The sequence below is a fragment of the Nomascus leucogenys genome, chromosome 11, assembly GCF_006542625.1.
Source record: "Nomascus leucogenys isolate Asia chromosome 11, Asia_NLE_v1, whole genome shotgun sequence".
Lineage (NCBI taxonomy): Eukaryota > Metazoa > Chordata > Mammalia > Primates > Hylobatidae > Nomascus > Nomascus leucogenys.
Genome location: NC_044391.1, coordinates 58,159,822 through 58,174,301, shown reverse-complemented (window position 1 = coordinate 58,174,301; position 14,480 = coordinate 58,159,822). Strand labels below are relative to the sequence as shown.

Here is a 14,480-nt window from a genome sequence, read left to right as displayed (position 1 = left end):
CTGGAATACCATGCATCTCCTCCCCACAACCACCATCATCCTTGCTAAGTTCCACCTCTGACAGGGTGACCCACTCAGCAGCCTGGCCATGGAATCCCTGGGTCTTCTCAATTCCGGTCACCTTCTCCTTCACTCCACCTCAACCACACACTCCATGCCTGCAGCCTGGAATATCACCAAGAACTGCTGCCTCCTAGAAGCTTAATTCCCAAGCCCCACTTTCTGGCCATAACTTTCCATCTCTCAGGGCTCTCCCACCTAACTCTCATTACATCTGCTCCTCACTCACGTAAATAATCTCATTGTCTTAACCCCTTCATTTTTTCCAAGGCTGTTAGCTCTCTCCTAGTTTCTTTTCCTGCTCTTCTCACACTAAGCATTATTCATTCATTCAACAAATACTTTCTGAGCATCTACTATATGCTAGGCATTGACCAGGTGGTGGAAAGCGGTGAACAAAATTGATGCTGTCTCATTCCTCACAGAAATAACAGACTGGACTTCACCACCTGGAAGACCTTCTCACCAGCCTCATCAATTCCCCTATTCCCCCATCTTTCAACCATCAGCCTAACAAAGTCCCTTCTCAAGGCCAAGACTACAACCTTCCTTCCCCTACCTGCTGCAGGCACTGAGCTCTGCTAAGGGAGACCACCCAAGCCTAGCTTCCTACTTCACCAAGAACACTGAAGCCATCAGGAGTGATCCCCTCAGCATCCCTTCCGTGCCTTGAATCCTGCCTGCCTCCACACCCACCTGATTTTCCTTTTTCTTGTACAAGGCTTCAAGATGTATCCCCACCCATCTCCTCTAATTCTTTGCTCCATCAGTTACCCTCCTCCCTCTTCTGCCCCTCCTCTCAACCTCTCCTCTCATACCCAAGTCTTTCCCACCCTTACAGTACCTCTTGTTACCCCATGGCAACTTCTTGCTATCATTCTGTCTCTCTTCCCCTTCTCAACTAAATGTCTCAAAAGGATAACCCCATTTTGTCCACTTTCCTGTCTCTAATCAGCTCCTAAACCCATGAAATCTAGTTCTGTACATAACCCTGACATCATGGACACCACATTCCTAAGAATGCCTTTCTCCATGACTTCCTAAAAGCCAAACCCGATAGACAACCCTCAGTCTTCATGCCACCATATCTCTCTACTGCAGCTGAAATGTGGTATATACATAAGCCATTCTTTGCAGTATCATCACAACAGTAACTTGCACATGTTTTTTGAATCCCTACATTCCTTAAAAGTGTGCATTAATAGGTTTCCAGCTTCATTCTGGCACAACTTAGCAACTTCCTTGTGGATGTGGTGGATAAGCCATGGGCAGGTCCAGTTTGTCGAGAATGTGAACTCAGTGCTCCTTGATGAAATGAATCTAAAACCAGGAGATTCTAAAGCTCCTAGAGTGGCAGTGAGCCACTGGAGAGCAGGTATAGAGAAGTTGTGGTGTCATTACTATCTTGTTCTAGAAAGGCAGTGCTGACCTTACGTTGAGTGGTGGGGAGGCAGGCCAGCTGCAGAAACTGAGGACTGAGGAGATTCAACATTAGATTGAGGAAAGGCCCCACTTCTCCAGATCTCAGGGCTCAGGATAGCAACAGACTAACACAAAACCACCAGACCACCATGTCAGTTGTGCGGATTGTGTCATATGTAAGAGTTCCAGGCCAAGGATGTGAAAGGGAGCGAAAATCTAGCCCATACTCTAGTCACCGAGCTGTGTGCTCTGCCATGGACTATGTCCACCCAGAAGAACACAAACATATGTTACTTTACACAAGTGCTATCCTTTGCCAAGTCATGCAACTGTGAAGCTGTCTGCACAGAATGGACATCTATTTCTAATTCACAAAAAGACCTGAGAGGTCCAGAAGACCTCAGAACACCAGTTTAACATCATGAGCTTCAGCATGAGAAGAATCTAGTGCTAGAAAACCTTCACTTGTGCCTCACTGGTCTTCAGGTCAGTTAAGTCATATTGTGGTGAAACCCCATGAGTCAAATCTTGGCTCCCCACCTCCTGGTTACATTACCTCGGGTAAGCTGTTTAACCCACTATGCCTTGAATTCCACCTATCAGATAAAAATTTGCTGTGAGGATTAAATTATTTTAGAACATGTCCTGGTACATAACAAGCACTCAGTACACATTAGCTTTTAACTAATAGTGTCATCCTTATGTACAATGACAGACATGATGCCTTCACCCTGGAGCTCCACCATGTGCTCCACTGGCACATGATTTAGTGCCACTGTGTCAAGAACATGGAAGATACTAGTCCTGGAGTTCTCCTGGGATTTGGTCTGGATAGCTGAGCCCTGACCCTTTGCCCTTCCTCCGTATTGCCCAGAGTCTCTTTCCTTCCCGGGCCTGCTCCAGGCTTCTTCTACAATGTGCCTTTCTAAGCAGGCCCCTTCCTTTAATTCTAGGTATCCTTAAGTCTTTCACTACCTTCCTTGGTAGCCCCCTCCACCATTCCTCCTCACAAGAGTTCAAAAGAGGGTCCTAGGCCCTCATTGTAAACTTTTCACTCTGTCCTACCTTGGAGTGTGACCTAACCCATCTTCCATTCAGGCTAAGGGGATGCGGGGTCCACTCTCCTTATTCATCTCTAGTCATCCTTTCAATTGACCACCAAACTTTCGCTCAGTTCCCCACCTGCTATGCAGGGCCCTGAGATTAGTACCCAGGACCCAGCTGTCAACACACATGAAGCAGATGGATAAAGAGACCGAAGCAGATGTCTCTAAACCCTGCTGCTTCTGTCTTATGAGAAGTTGTGTTGACTCAAGACAGTCAGCCTCTTCCCATTAAGTTAAGCAACACATGGAGCAGAGCTCCCAGGGTGTTTTCCTGTGGGGAGTTGGGGAAACAACTGATTATGTTTCTCGCAGCGTCTCTAAAAGGCCAGTAAGAGCAGAAATTCAGAACTGCCTGCCCCTCCTCAAAGTACCCAGAGCTAGGCCAAGGGAACATGGAAAGGGCACTACCTCCGGCTTGTAAGCCATGAAAAGATGGGCAAGGATGTATTGATCACTCAGGTATAGGAACTTTAAAATGCCCTCTTCTCCAATTCTTGAGGCCAGGGCTACTGTACTTTAGAGATTAGATGGGCTGAGCTAAGGCTCAGAAATATGGAAACCAGGCCCTGGCACTTCCCTTGGACATCAGACAAATGTACAGATGCCCTCTCGTTATTCCAGCCCTGACCTGACTTATGGGCAGTAACACATGGTCTATAGTGACTTACAAACTAGTATTTTGCCATGCTTAATGGCATGCAGAGGGCATTGGTTGGGGGGCGGGGTGGGAAAAAATCACAGATCCTAAATATTATCTCCCTGAGGCCTCCAGTTTTCCTGGTTTCTCTCAGTGACTGTCTCATTACCCCTGTTCCCCCTGGGTTTGGGTTTCAGCTTTCTGGCTGGTAAATGCTGATGTGAGGGCAGGCACACATCATCCCCGTTCCTCATTTTACATCCACTTGGAGTGAGTTTTACTAGTTTAACACTCCCAGTCACTCTTTTACCTGATCGGTGAGTTTGGAAGGAAGAATTGAGTTTGCAGAGCAATGCCCCTCCACCTCTTAGGGTCTGGCTGTCCACAGTAAGATTATATTCTGCTCTCTTGTGCTCTCCCTCGACTATGAGGTATCTGACCCCATAGGGAAGGCCACAGTGGCCCTAGGCTGCCCCTAGCCAGGTGGAAAATCTGGCCTAATCCTGAGGTCCTGTGATAGGAGAAACCCTTTCCATCCGAGGTAAAAAGACACATGCTTCAGTATCTGCTTTATTGGTAATAAAGGCAATATTGACCCTCGATCTGCTCATTCATTTGTCTTATTTTTTAATTGGCTCAGAACTTATGCAAGGAAAAGAAGATGTTATATATTGACCCCTTCAGATTCCAAGAGCTGTGTTTGCAGAAAGAGGATTGGTTCTGTGTCTGGCTGGGATGGGAGTGGAACAAAGGAACTGAATCCCCAGTGGAATCTGTTTACTTGATGAACTGCAGAACCCTCTTCTTCCAAGACTGAATTGCAGAGGCTGGCTCAGAGGCTGGAGGATGGATAGGATGACTTTCTTGGGAGTGGGGAAGGTCTCCCCTTAAACAACATACTCCTGGGCAGACCTACCAGAAGAACCTAACCAAATAGATGAAGAAGCCAAGACTATTCAGTGGTCTTTATACCCACCTCTAAATTCCTGGAAGACCATCATTTCCACCTGATTTCTCATCACTTTTGGGTCATGATCTATTCTGTGACTCTTGGAATAAAAGACCAACACCAGAATGTGAAATTCAGTGCAATTTATTGAGAACAGAAAGTGCAACATACTCATCACCAGAGACTCTATAGCTCAGGGAATTAGTGGGCAGAAGGGAGTCAGAATCTGAAGCCCAGATGTAGGGAGGGCTCCCTGGGAACCAGCAGTCTGGAGATCTTGACCGTGCACCCTCCAGCACTGAACCCATGGCTCTGCCCTCCTCAAACAGTGCTGAGATGACTGGCTTCAAATCACTAACTCCCAGTAAGAAAGGGAGATGGGCCAGAGTGGGAACAGGCCAGGCAGTGAAGGCCAAGACTGGCTTGGGCTCAGGGGTTGCTGTCCAAAGTAAGGGGCCGTTGCAGGAAGGTTTCCAGGGGAATCATCATCCCAGACCAGCAGCAGGACTTCCATGGCCCTGGGAAGGTCATGGGGATGGAGAAACCAGGAGTTCAGCTTCTTCTCCAGGGAACTTGAGGAAAAATGTGGTTGACCCATTTGCATCTAGTGATGCCAAGCAGAGAGTGGGAAACACTATTGCAGGCTGAGTGGGAAGCAGGTGGTTATAGAGATTTGGCACAGTAGATCACTTGGTGGAGCTATGCTGACTTGAGCTCGTGGTCTGGGAGAAGTGGATACTGGTGCTGCCTCCACCACCAGACTTGTAGCCACTGCCTCCAGAAGTGTAGACGCTGCCAGAGCTGGAGCCCATTCCACTGTGGCTCACGGAGATGCTACCTGCACCGCTGAGCCTGCTCCCACTACTGCTGCTCTGGCAGCCCCCGCTGCTACCCCTGCCCCCAGTGCTGCCACTGCTGACCCCTCCATAGCCGCTGCTGCTGCCGCCACTGACTCCTCCGTAGCCACTGCCGCTGCCGCCACTGACTCCATAGCTGCTGCTGCTGCTGCTGCTGCTGCCTTTGTAGCCACCACTGCCACTGCCACTGACCCCTCCAAAAACTCCACGGCTACTGCCAGAGCTGCCACTTGTGCTGGTAATATTGCTGACCACTGCTACAAGACAACAGGCGCACAATTCAGGCAAAGGGCCTGGGAAACTGGAAGCCAAGGACTGTATTACATCCCCCACCCTGCTTGGCCATGTGACTTCAAGAAAGATATTAACTTATCTAATGCCTCAGTTTGCAAACCATGAGAGTGAGCCTGGCCTCTAGTGCCTTCTCCCAAGAACAGGAACCAGAAATCCACAGAAATTTCTGGTTTTCCAACCTAGGCCACTCCCCAAACCAGAGGGTTTTTAGCTTTGGCCTGAGAGGTTGTCAGCTTACACTAGGGGCAGAGCATGTGGCCGTGGCCTGAGATCCTAGACTCTGTCAGGTGGCCTGACCTCCTTGGATGGAACAGGCCTTCTTGCCTGAAGGTCAGTCAGTGAGGTTGTTTCTAGTTGCCCTTTTACAACCTAGGGAGAGGGTTTTTTGAATGGGCTACTTACAAATGCACACGGCACTCTGACACTCTCCAGACATCCTGAAAAGGAAGAGGAGAGGTGAATTCTTTCTGCAATGAGTCAATAACCAAAGAGCTGAGAGTTCACAACTTTGGGAGCCACACCCTCCCATTTGCCCCACTAGGGGTCAAGCTCCTGCGAGAAGAAAGCCTATTCCAAGTCTGTTTCCTTGACCATATCTCCCCAGAAAAGGGGGCTGCTTCACGAGTTGAGACGTCCAACACTTTTCCCCTTATCCCTTAGAGATTATCTTCTCTAGGCAAACTACTTGACGCCCAGCTCTGCTTTGATTGGCCTGTCCCCACCTCTCATCCCCTGCTAAGACCATCTTCCCACCTTAGCATGCCCTTTCATTCTTATCTACCCAGCCCTGGATTTTTTATTTCCAATTCTACCTTTCCAAAAAGGCTTCCACAGTGAGCCCTCCTGGGGTGGTGGTGACATAATGGGGATTGTTCAGGGTGGAGAAAATATGGGAGGGGCTGACACTCAATGCAGGATGGATTTGAAATGTACCACCTGTACTGCCCATCTTCCTGTGTCTTATTCTTGTTAATGCAGCAGGCACGTCCACATATCTGAGAAGATATGGAATGGGTCTGCACACCTTGCCAATGTGTGCCCACTGATGTTGACCACTCCCTCCTCATCCCATGACTCCTAGTACACTTGACATCATCTTCACTCTCACTTTCCTTCTCATACTTTGGTTCTGCTTCCTCCATCAGATTGCGAGCTACCAGAGGACAGAGGGTTAGCTACCCCCTGAACACATGATGCATTGGGCAGAAACTCAGCAGAAAGATCTCTCAATTCTTGACAATCCTTTAGCATTTGATAACCACTAGCTGCTTAATGTTGTATTATTTTCCAAGAGCATGAATATATCAACCATCTCCCCATATGGACTCAGCTTCATGGGTGGGGCTTGTAGGACTGTCTATATTGAGCTTTCCAATATGGTAGCCAGTAGCCACATGATGCTATTTAAGTTAATTAAAATTAAATTAAATGTAAAACTCTGTTTCTCAGTTGCACCAGCCACATTTCCAGTGCTCAAGTGGCCAATGGCTACTGTATTGGACAGCACAAGAATAGAAAATTTTCATCATCTCAAAAAGTTCCAGTGGACAGCACTGGTCTATCACTTGTCATGCCAAAGAACTTTCCTAATACATTGCACATAGTGAAGATCAGTGGAGATATGTAACATGATACTGATGTCCATTAAACTTTTGAGAGTTGGATGATCTCGATGGACATAAAATAGTGGGGCTTGAACCCTTGACTCTGTCATTCAAGACACTCCTTGCCCTTTGTCTGAGTATTCCTCTCCTTATCATCTTGCCCTCTTTCCACATTATCAAAAGTCACTCTAAAACCATATCTGGAGAATGATGACCCTATGGCCCATCACCTGCACTCCTCTCCCTCCAGCAGCTTGCGGTAGGTGGCAATCTCCACATCCAGGGCCAACTTGACGTTCATCAGCTCCTGGTAGTCATGCAGGAGCCGAGCCAGGTCATCCTTAGCCTTCTGTAGGGCAGCCTGCAAGTCTTGGAGCTTGGCATTGGCATCCTTGAGGGCCATCTCTCCACGCTGCTCAGCCTCTGCAATTGCCGTCTGCAGGTTGGCATTCTGAGGTAGAAGATCAATTAGCATAGTGACCCGGAAACAAACACTTGATATTTACTAGGAGTATATCTCTTCTCCCACATCCTGCATCCCTTCCTCCCTTTCTTTAGAAATCCCAATGGAGCATGCTCAGAGAAAAGAAGTCAGTTTTGCAATTGGTTAATTCATCTTTGTCCCATTGAAATCAACTTGTGGCTCATCAAGAAAGGGAGCACTAATTTGCTTTCCTATGCTGTTACAGGTAGTAATGGTCTGGTTAGTCTCTAATCTTTTTTGCAAGACTGTTAAAAACTCTCTTGCCTAACCACTTCATTCCAATGATACAGAGCAGCCATCAAGGTTATGTGAAATGTGTGAGAAACAGCTTCACTAAGGGTACATCCTGCTGAGAGCTGAGTGTTTAAGTCCAGAACTGCAGTTGCAAGATTTGTTAGGCAAACTGGAATAAACAAACATCTTTCTTGAGTGAGCATTCCAAGAAGTTCAACCTCCAACAGAAACATCTGGGAGAACAGAGTTTCTCAGACACTGTGCTATCCCACATGTGACACGTTGAAAGGATGGAGAGAGCATGTAGCAGAGGAGCAGAGCTTATGCTGCTTCTCTCCAGGGCCCAGAAGACCCCCGGGATCTCTCCGTCAAACCCAGCCCCACCTGCTTCTTGACATTTTCAATCTCAGCCCGTAGCCTCTGGATCATCCTGTTGAGCTCAATGATCTCACTCTTGGTGTTCCTCAGGTCATCCCCATGCCTGCCAGCTGTGGTCTGCAGCTCCCCAAGCTGACAGAGGAAAGACCAATCAACATGGCTTTTGCAAAGTGTTGGCACATTCTCAATGAAGGTCATCAGGATCTAAGGACACAGGGAGGGTTCCCACCTTGGTCTGGTACAGGGCCTCAGCTTCAGCCTTGCTCCTCTGGGCAATCTCCTCATACTGGGCACGGACCTCGGCAATGATGCTGTCCAGGTCCAGGCAGCGGTTGTTGTCCATGGACAGAACCACAGACGTGTCACTGACATGGCTCTGCATCTGGGACAGCTCCTGCAGGAAACATGGATAGTTACTCTCACCATCCCCTGGACCAGAAGATGCTGAGAATCCTCTACTAGCAGAGATATCCCAAGGATGAGGCTAGAAATGGATCAGTTGGAAAAATAAGCTCACACTTTAGGCTTGGCTACAGCCTAAAGGATGTTAGACAACAAGGCTAAAGGAAATATGCAAAATATGCAAATATAATCAGGCTGTCAGCCTGAAAGTATCAGCCAATGAGTCCTATTGTGTAAGTTTCCATGGGCCCCCAGCAGGGAGGAGTATTATGAAGAAGCCAGCTATGATATGGGTATAGAAGCCAGAGAGAAGGTGCAGAGCAAAATGGCCTGAGGACCTGTGGGCCAGGTCTATGCAGACTGAAGGAGCTCAGTTAACATTTCCCAGGTGGGGTGGAGCTGAGTCCTGAGCCCCATTGCTGGTTTTGTGAGTGTTGTGCTGTTTGGCTGTCCCCTAAAGTTATGCTTGGGAAGAATCAGACAAGAAGGTTCTGGAGCTTGCAAACCAAGGAATCATCATCTCATAGAGGGTCCTCAGGAAGCTGACTTCATCTGTCAGGCTGTCCACTTTGGCCTGCAGCTCCACCTTGTTCATGAAAGCCGCATCCACATCCTGCAGAGGAGGTCAGAAACCCAGAGAATGACCCTCTGTTCCCCTCCCACCCGGTGGCTCCTTCCTAAGCCCTCATGTCTCGTCTTTGTTCCTCCCCCAGCTCTCTTCCTAATTGTGACTTCTCATCTTCCCTTTTAAAATAAGGAAGATCAAAGTGGCTTTCTTCCTTTTCCTTGCTTGACATATCAAACCCCAATGCTTTAACAAAATACAAACCATAAGGCACACAGTAACCATCTGATTTTAGGGTAGAAAAATCATATTTACCTAATATGTATGTGACTTTGGCTGTATAGTACCAGAAATCCCACCCTCCTGAACAGAAATGAGGGTATTCTCACTGCTTCACTTTTACGGTGACTGGTTTAAATACGCTACAAGTATTTGTTAATTGTTATTAATAGCATCTGGAGTACATCTGTAGGCTGAAAATCTTGATCAATCCTACACATAAAGTGCTCATTATTAGTTCGCATTGCTAATCAGTTCATTAGTCACAGTAACATTTTAATATACCTTCCCATGGTAATATACTTAGAGCAGCTTCCTTCATGAGACATTTCATTTCCAAAAATGTAAGGAAAAGTGTCAATCCCACACACAATACAAGGTCACCGTGCCCCAGAACAGCTGGCTGTGCACTGTCTCCACGGGGGCAGCTCCCAGAAAGGAAACCTGGAGGTGCTGGTCCAGGTTCACCTACCTTCTTGAGCCCCACAAACTCATTCTCTGCCGCAGTGCGTTTGTTGATTTCATCTTCATACCTGGAACAAGAAGAGGCACACATTTGAACACTGGCATTTCAGAAGTAAAAAAGAGAGGTGAGGATTCCAGGCACTCTCCTCACCTGCGCAGAGACAGGATGAGCTTCATGGGCATGTGCAGTTACACGGGACACTGGGCTCAGGGTCCTCACACTTAGCTCAATGCTGGCACCATATTGACATTCTTTCTCTTTTTTTTTTTTTTCTGAGACAAGGTTTCACCCTGTCACCTAGGCTGGAGTGCAGTGGCACAAACATGGCTCACTGTGGCCTCAACCTCTCAGTCTCAAGCAATCCTCCTGCCTCAGACTCCCAAGTAGCTGGGACCAGAGGCATGCACCACCACGTCCAGACAATTTTTTAATTTTTAGTAGAGACAAGGTCTCACTTTGTTGCCCAGGCTGGTCTCGAACTGCTGGGCTCAAGTGATTCTCCCTCTTCAGCCTTCCAAAGTACTGGGATTACAGGCATGATTAAAATTCTTAATAATTTTGTAACTAGGTTCCTGCATTATCATTTTGCACTGAGCCCTGAAAATCATGTAGCTGGTCCTGCCCAGAGACCTCTCAGAGCTCAGAGCACTGCCTGGCCCTCTTCCCTCCAAATCCAGTGACGGGCAGAGGTATGGGCAGTCAGGGTGAGAGGGCAAACTTCAAGGAGCTTGACTACTTGCCTAGGCTCTTCGATTGACTTTGCAAAGCACAATGTGTGCATATGGAACCCAGTGAAATGTTTGCTCTCATTGGGCACTTCTGCCTATTTCCTCTGTTTTTGTTTTCCTTCATTACAGTTACTTCTTACAGGAATTTCAGTTAAGAATGAATTAATATCTTCTGAATGCATCAAAGTTGTGGGATTCCTGCCTGTTAAGAACTAAAATCTACTACCAAGAGTTTGTATTTCATAAAGCTTGAGGAATTCTGGGACCTCTTTTGGGAATATGAATCTGAGTTGCCATTGGACTCCCAGAGCCCAGCACAGAGCCTGCCACAGAGTGGGTGCCCACCAGGTTTGTGTGGTTGAATTGGAATAGGGCCTCTGCAGAGCAGATGTGCCCGTCCCTGTGGGTTCTGACCCCTGGGGAAGTCGGGAGCTCCCTCCCACCTTGAGAGGCCCAGTTTGCTCCTTGCAGAACTCAGCAGATATGGACTGCAACTTGGAACGTGGAGGAGGAGCAAACCAAAGCTGCAGAACAGGAGATTGGATGGGACACACTGAAAAAGGCCTTTACCAAGTGCAGCCCTGGGCATCTGCCTAGAATCCCCAGGAGCTAGGGGAGCACTCACACTCCTGGGGCCTGTCCACACCTATGATTCAGAATACCTAAGACTGGAATACAGGAATACACATTTGTTGACAAGCATCCAAGGTGATTCCTATGTACAGTCAAGTGTGGCAGACTCCCCACCCTAAAGGATTCTAAACTCTGGAAGGACTCTTTTGTCCCTCTGGGCTGGAATAGAAGGGGGCCCACCTGGAGACTGAAATCTGTGTCATAGCCACATGGGAGTCTCAGTCCCCACCCTCTCACCCCCTTCTGCTTGGTCATGCTTCACTCAATAAGTGCATCCCAGAGTATTGACTGAAGGCACAGTTGGGAACAGTTGAAATCCCAAATTAGGACCACACCTCCCTGCTAATTCCCCAGAAGGGGAAACTTCCCCGGAGGAGCCCTCACTTCTTTTTGAAGTCTTCCACCAGGTCCTGCAGGCTTTTCAGCTCTCCCTCCAGGTTCCCCCTCTCCCCTAGAAGTGAATCTAGCTGCTTGCGTAGGAAGCTGATGTAGGATTCAAAACAAGGCTCCAGGCTGCTGGGCCCTGAGCCTGTGGTCTGCTGCTGGAGCAGTTCCCACTTGGTCTCCAGGACCTTGTTCTGCTGTTCCAGGAACCGCACCTGCATCAGAGAGGGGAGAAAAGGAGTCAGCCTCTTGAGTTGGGCATGTGGGGCTGCCCATCCCAAATGGTAGAAGTGTGGAGAAGGAACCCAGTTCTTCAATCTGCAATTTCCCCTGTTTTTTAATTTGGGAAGGATGAAGATTTAGAAAAGGGAGGGCTAGAATTTGTTAAGTGATTATGCCTTACCTGTTATTTTCATCTATTTCCATCACATTTAATCCTCACAACCACCTATAAAGGAGTTGCCGTGATCCCCATTTTGTAGATAAGGAAACTGAGACTCAAAGAGTTTAAGTTTCCCAAAGTGACAAGTCTACTGAGTGACAAAGCTAAGAATCAAACCCAGGACTGTCCTGGGTCTATAGGGATCCTTCAGAATACCACTAAAGGAAGTAAGCACAAATAAAGTTTGTCATTGTTTTTTAGATGTAAGCTTTTTTCAGCTCCATAAAGGCAGTGAAAACAGTTAATGAGGTCTAACATTTCTTTAGAAGTTTCACATAGGAAGACCTCTTTTCAGTTATTCAGCTTGCAGCTGACCTAGAATTCACTTCAGATCTTGGGCTCAGTCCCTCACAGACCCAGCACACCCTCATCTGCCCCAGCATGGACAGCTCAATTTAATTATTGGCTGAAGCACAGCGTCATTTGGAAGGTAAGGCAGCTGCCAATATTCCTCATTTAGAGGCAGCCCCAAGATCTGTGATAACACAAGTTTTTGATTACCAACTAGTTTGGATTATCAAGCAATTGCTTTTCAGGAGAAATTAAAGTAACTGCAATAATTTCATGGCTAAAATGGCTCATTCTTCAAAGAGCTAAGGGCATGTTTGGACCCCCATTTCATTTACCCTCATCTCATTCTTAGCAGGAAACCAGGACCAGGAATTCTTCCCCCCATTTCACAGCTGGAAAAAGAAGGCCCAAAAAGTGAAAGAGGCATGATCACTGTCCTGTAGGGACCAAGACAGCACCAGGACAAGAGCCAAGCACCCCTGCCTACCCTGTGTCTCACAGGTCTCCATGGCATCTTTCTACACCAAACCCTGGGCACCCCAAACCCTCCACAGCACCTCTTGGCCTTGCCCTCACCTTGTCGATGAAGGAGGCAAACTTGTTGTTGAGGGTCTTGATCTGCTCCCTCTCCTGGGCCTTTACTTGTCCAATCTGGGGGTCAATCTCCACATTGAGGGGCTGCAGGAGACTCTGGTTTACAGTCACTTCCTGAATTCCCCCAGGAAAGCCCCCAGGGCCAAAGCCACCAAGACCACCAAAGCTGCCAGGCCCACCAAATACACCACGACCACCAAAGCCACTAGTTCCACCAAAGCCACCAGCCCCTCCAAAACCACTACCTACTCCTCTGCCACCACCAAAGCCACCACCATAGCTGCCCCCAAAGCCACCTCCATAGCCACCTGCAAAGCCACAGCTGCTCCGCCCTTCCCCAAAGCCTCCAGCCCGGGAGCTGCCAGCTGCCATGCTGATGGAGATGCTCTTGTTGCCGCCCAGGTTGTAGAGGCTGCGACTGCCAAAGCCGCCTGCTCCGCTCCGGAAGCCACAGGCCCCTCCACCAGCTCCCCCAGAGCGGGCCACACAGCTCATCCTGCTGCTGCCGGAGACCACAGCAGAGCGGCCAGAGAAACCCTGGCTCCCACCACTGAAGGATTTCTTGCAGACTTGTCTGTTCATAGTGAGAGAGCTTGGAAGCAAGCTAGTGATCACTTAGCAAGAGCTGAGAGGGATGGGGACAAGAGAGGAGACTGGCCTTTATATACCAGGGAGTTTGGCTTGGCAAAAGGAGAGGCGAGCAATTAGTTGAGAGTCATCTTGGGTTTGGTTTGCCTCGTAGGCATTAAGTTACTTTTTGGTTCCCAACACACCTCAAAGATAATCCTCTGGGCCAGAGTGGCTTTGCTTTCTTAGCTTAATCACCTAAACTTGCCTCAGTTGACAAAATGCTGGAGCTCTCCTCCCTCTCTTTGTGTGCTGTCCTCAAGGGTTTCAGGGAACCCAAGCAGCACCTGATCCAGCAGGAGGAAGCAGCTTTAGACACCAGGGGATTCAGAGCCGTGAGCTCCCTGACACAGGGGTGAGGACCAGGAAACCTCTTCCGGGTAGGCTGGGTCCCTTCCTGCAGCACCACAGTGTCCACAGGCTCCCACAGTGGCTGCGCCCATCTCTCCCATCATTGGGCCTTGTCTTCTGGTGGCATGTCACCTGTTCCCAACTCTTCAGAGGGTCTGGAGTGGGAGCAGAAGTGAGAGGGGCCTAGACGCATAGAGTCTGCTCTGCCAGCACCTCAGCCAAAGGCATCCATCTCAGCAAACTTGGAGTCTGGGCTGAGAAATGCTACTTATGGGAAAGAAATTACAGTGGAGGTAAACACGTCTAGCTCCTGGAACAGGGAGCAAACAAGTATGAGGCTTGGGAAGAAGAGGGGGCATGCACTGTGGAGAGCCTCAGACCAAGCCCTCCCCCCACCATCCTAGACTGACAGCAGGCAACTTCTAGACCCAGAAGCAAGAGGAGACAGAATCTGGGAACCCTCCATCTGACTGGTAGAGTCAGCTCAAGGACCCCATTCATCTTAGGAGGACAGTGTATGTTGTGTCTAGGCCCTAATTCAGATCTTCTGGAGGGGATCCCCTCCCTGCTTTACCCCCAGGTCTGGGTCAGATGCCCCTCCTTGTCTTCCCACCATCCCCTGTACTTTTCCCATTGTGGCCCTGACATAAAGTATACTTACCTGCTTACTTGTCCATACCCCTCTGATCCCTG

The 14,480-nt window shown here is 48.5% G+C and overlaps 1 protein-coding gene across 1 annotated transcript; it reads right to left on the bottom strand.

The window, feature by feature from the left end:
• Nucleotides 1-4,860: 4,860 nt before the first annotated feature.
• Nucleotides 4,861-13,391, bottom strand: KRT76 (keratin 76). The gene is made up of 9 exons (XM_030822609.1): nucleotides 12,792-13,391; nucleotides 11,483-11,697; nucleotides 9,744-9,804; nucleotides 8,946-9,040; nucleotides 8,255-8,420; nucleotides 8,032-8,157; nucleotides 7,160-7,380; nucleotides 5,728-5,762; nucleotides 4,861-5,288 (listed from the first exon to the last, which is right to left on the bottom strand). Exons 1-9 carry the CDS (start codon nucleotides 13,389-13,391, stop codon nucleotides 4,861-4,863), a joined length of 1,947 nt encoding a protein of 648 aa, XP_030678469.1.
• Nucleotides 13,392-14,480: the final 1,089 nt, after the last annotated feature.

Bases quoted from the DNA above. Each gene is read 5' to 3' on its own strand.
- KRT76 (XM_030822609.1), bottom strand. From the start codon at position 13,391: ATGAACAGACAAGTCTGCAAGAAATCCTTCAGTGGTGGGAGCCAGGGT. The intron at 5,763-7,159 runs GTGATGGGCCAT...CTTCCTTTTCAG, and splicing joins CTGGAGGGAGAGGAGTGCAG to GATGTCTGGAGAGTGTCAGA. The intron at 5,289-5,727 runs GTAAGTAGCCCA...GTTGTCTTGTAG, and splicing joins TCAGAGTGCCGTGTGCATTT to CAGTGGTCAGCAATATTACC.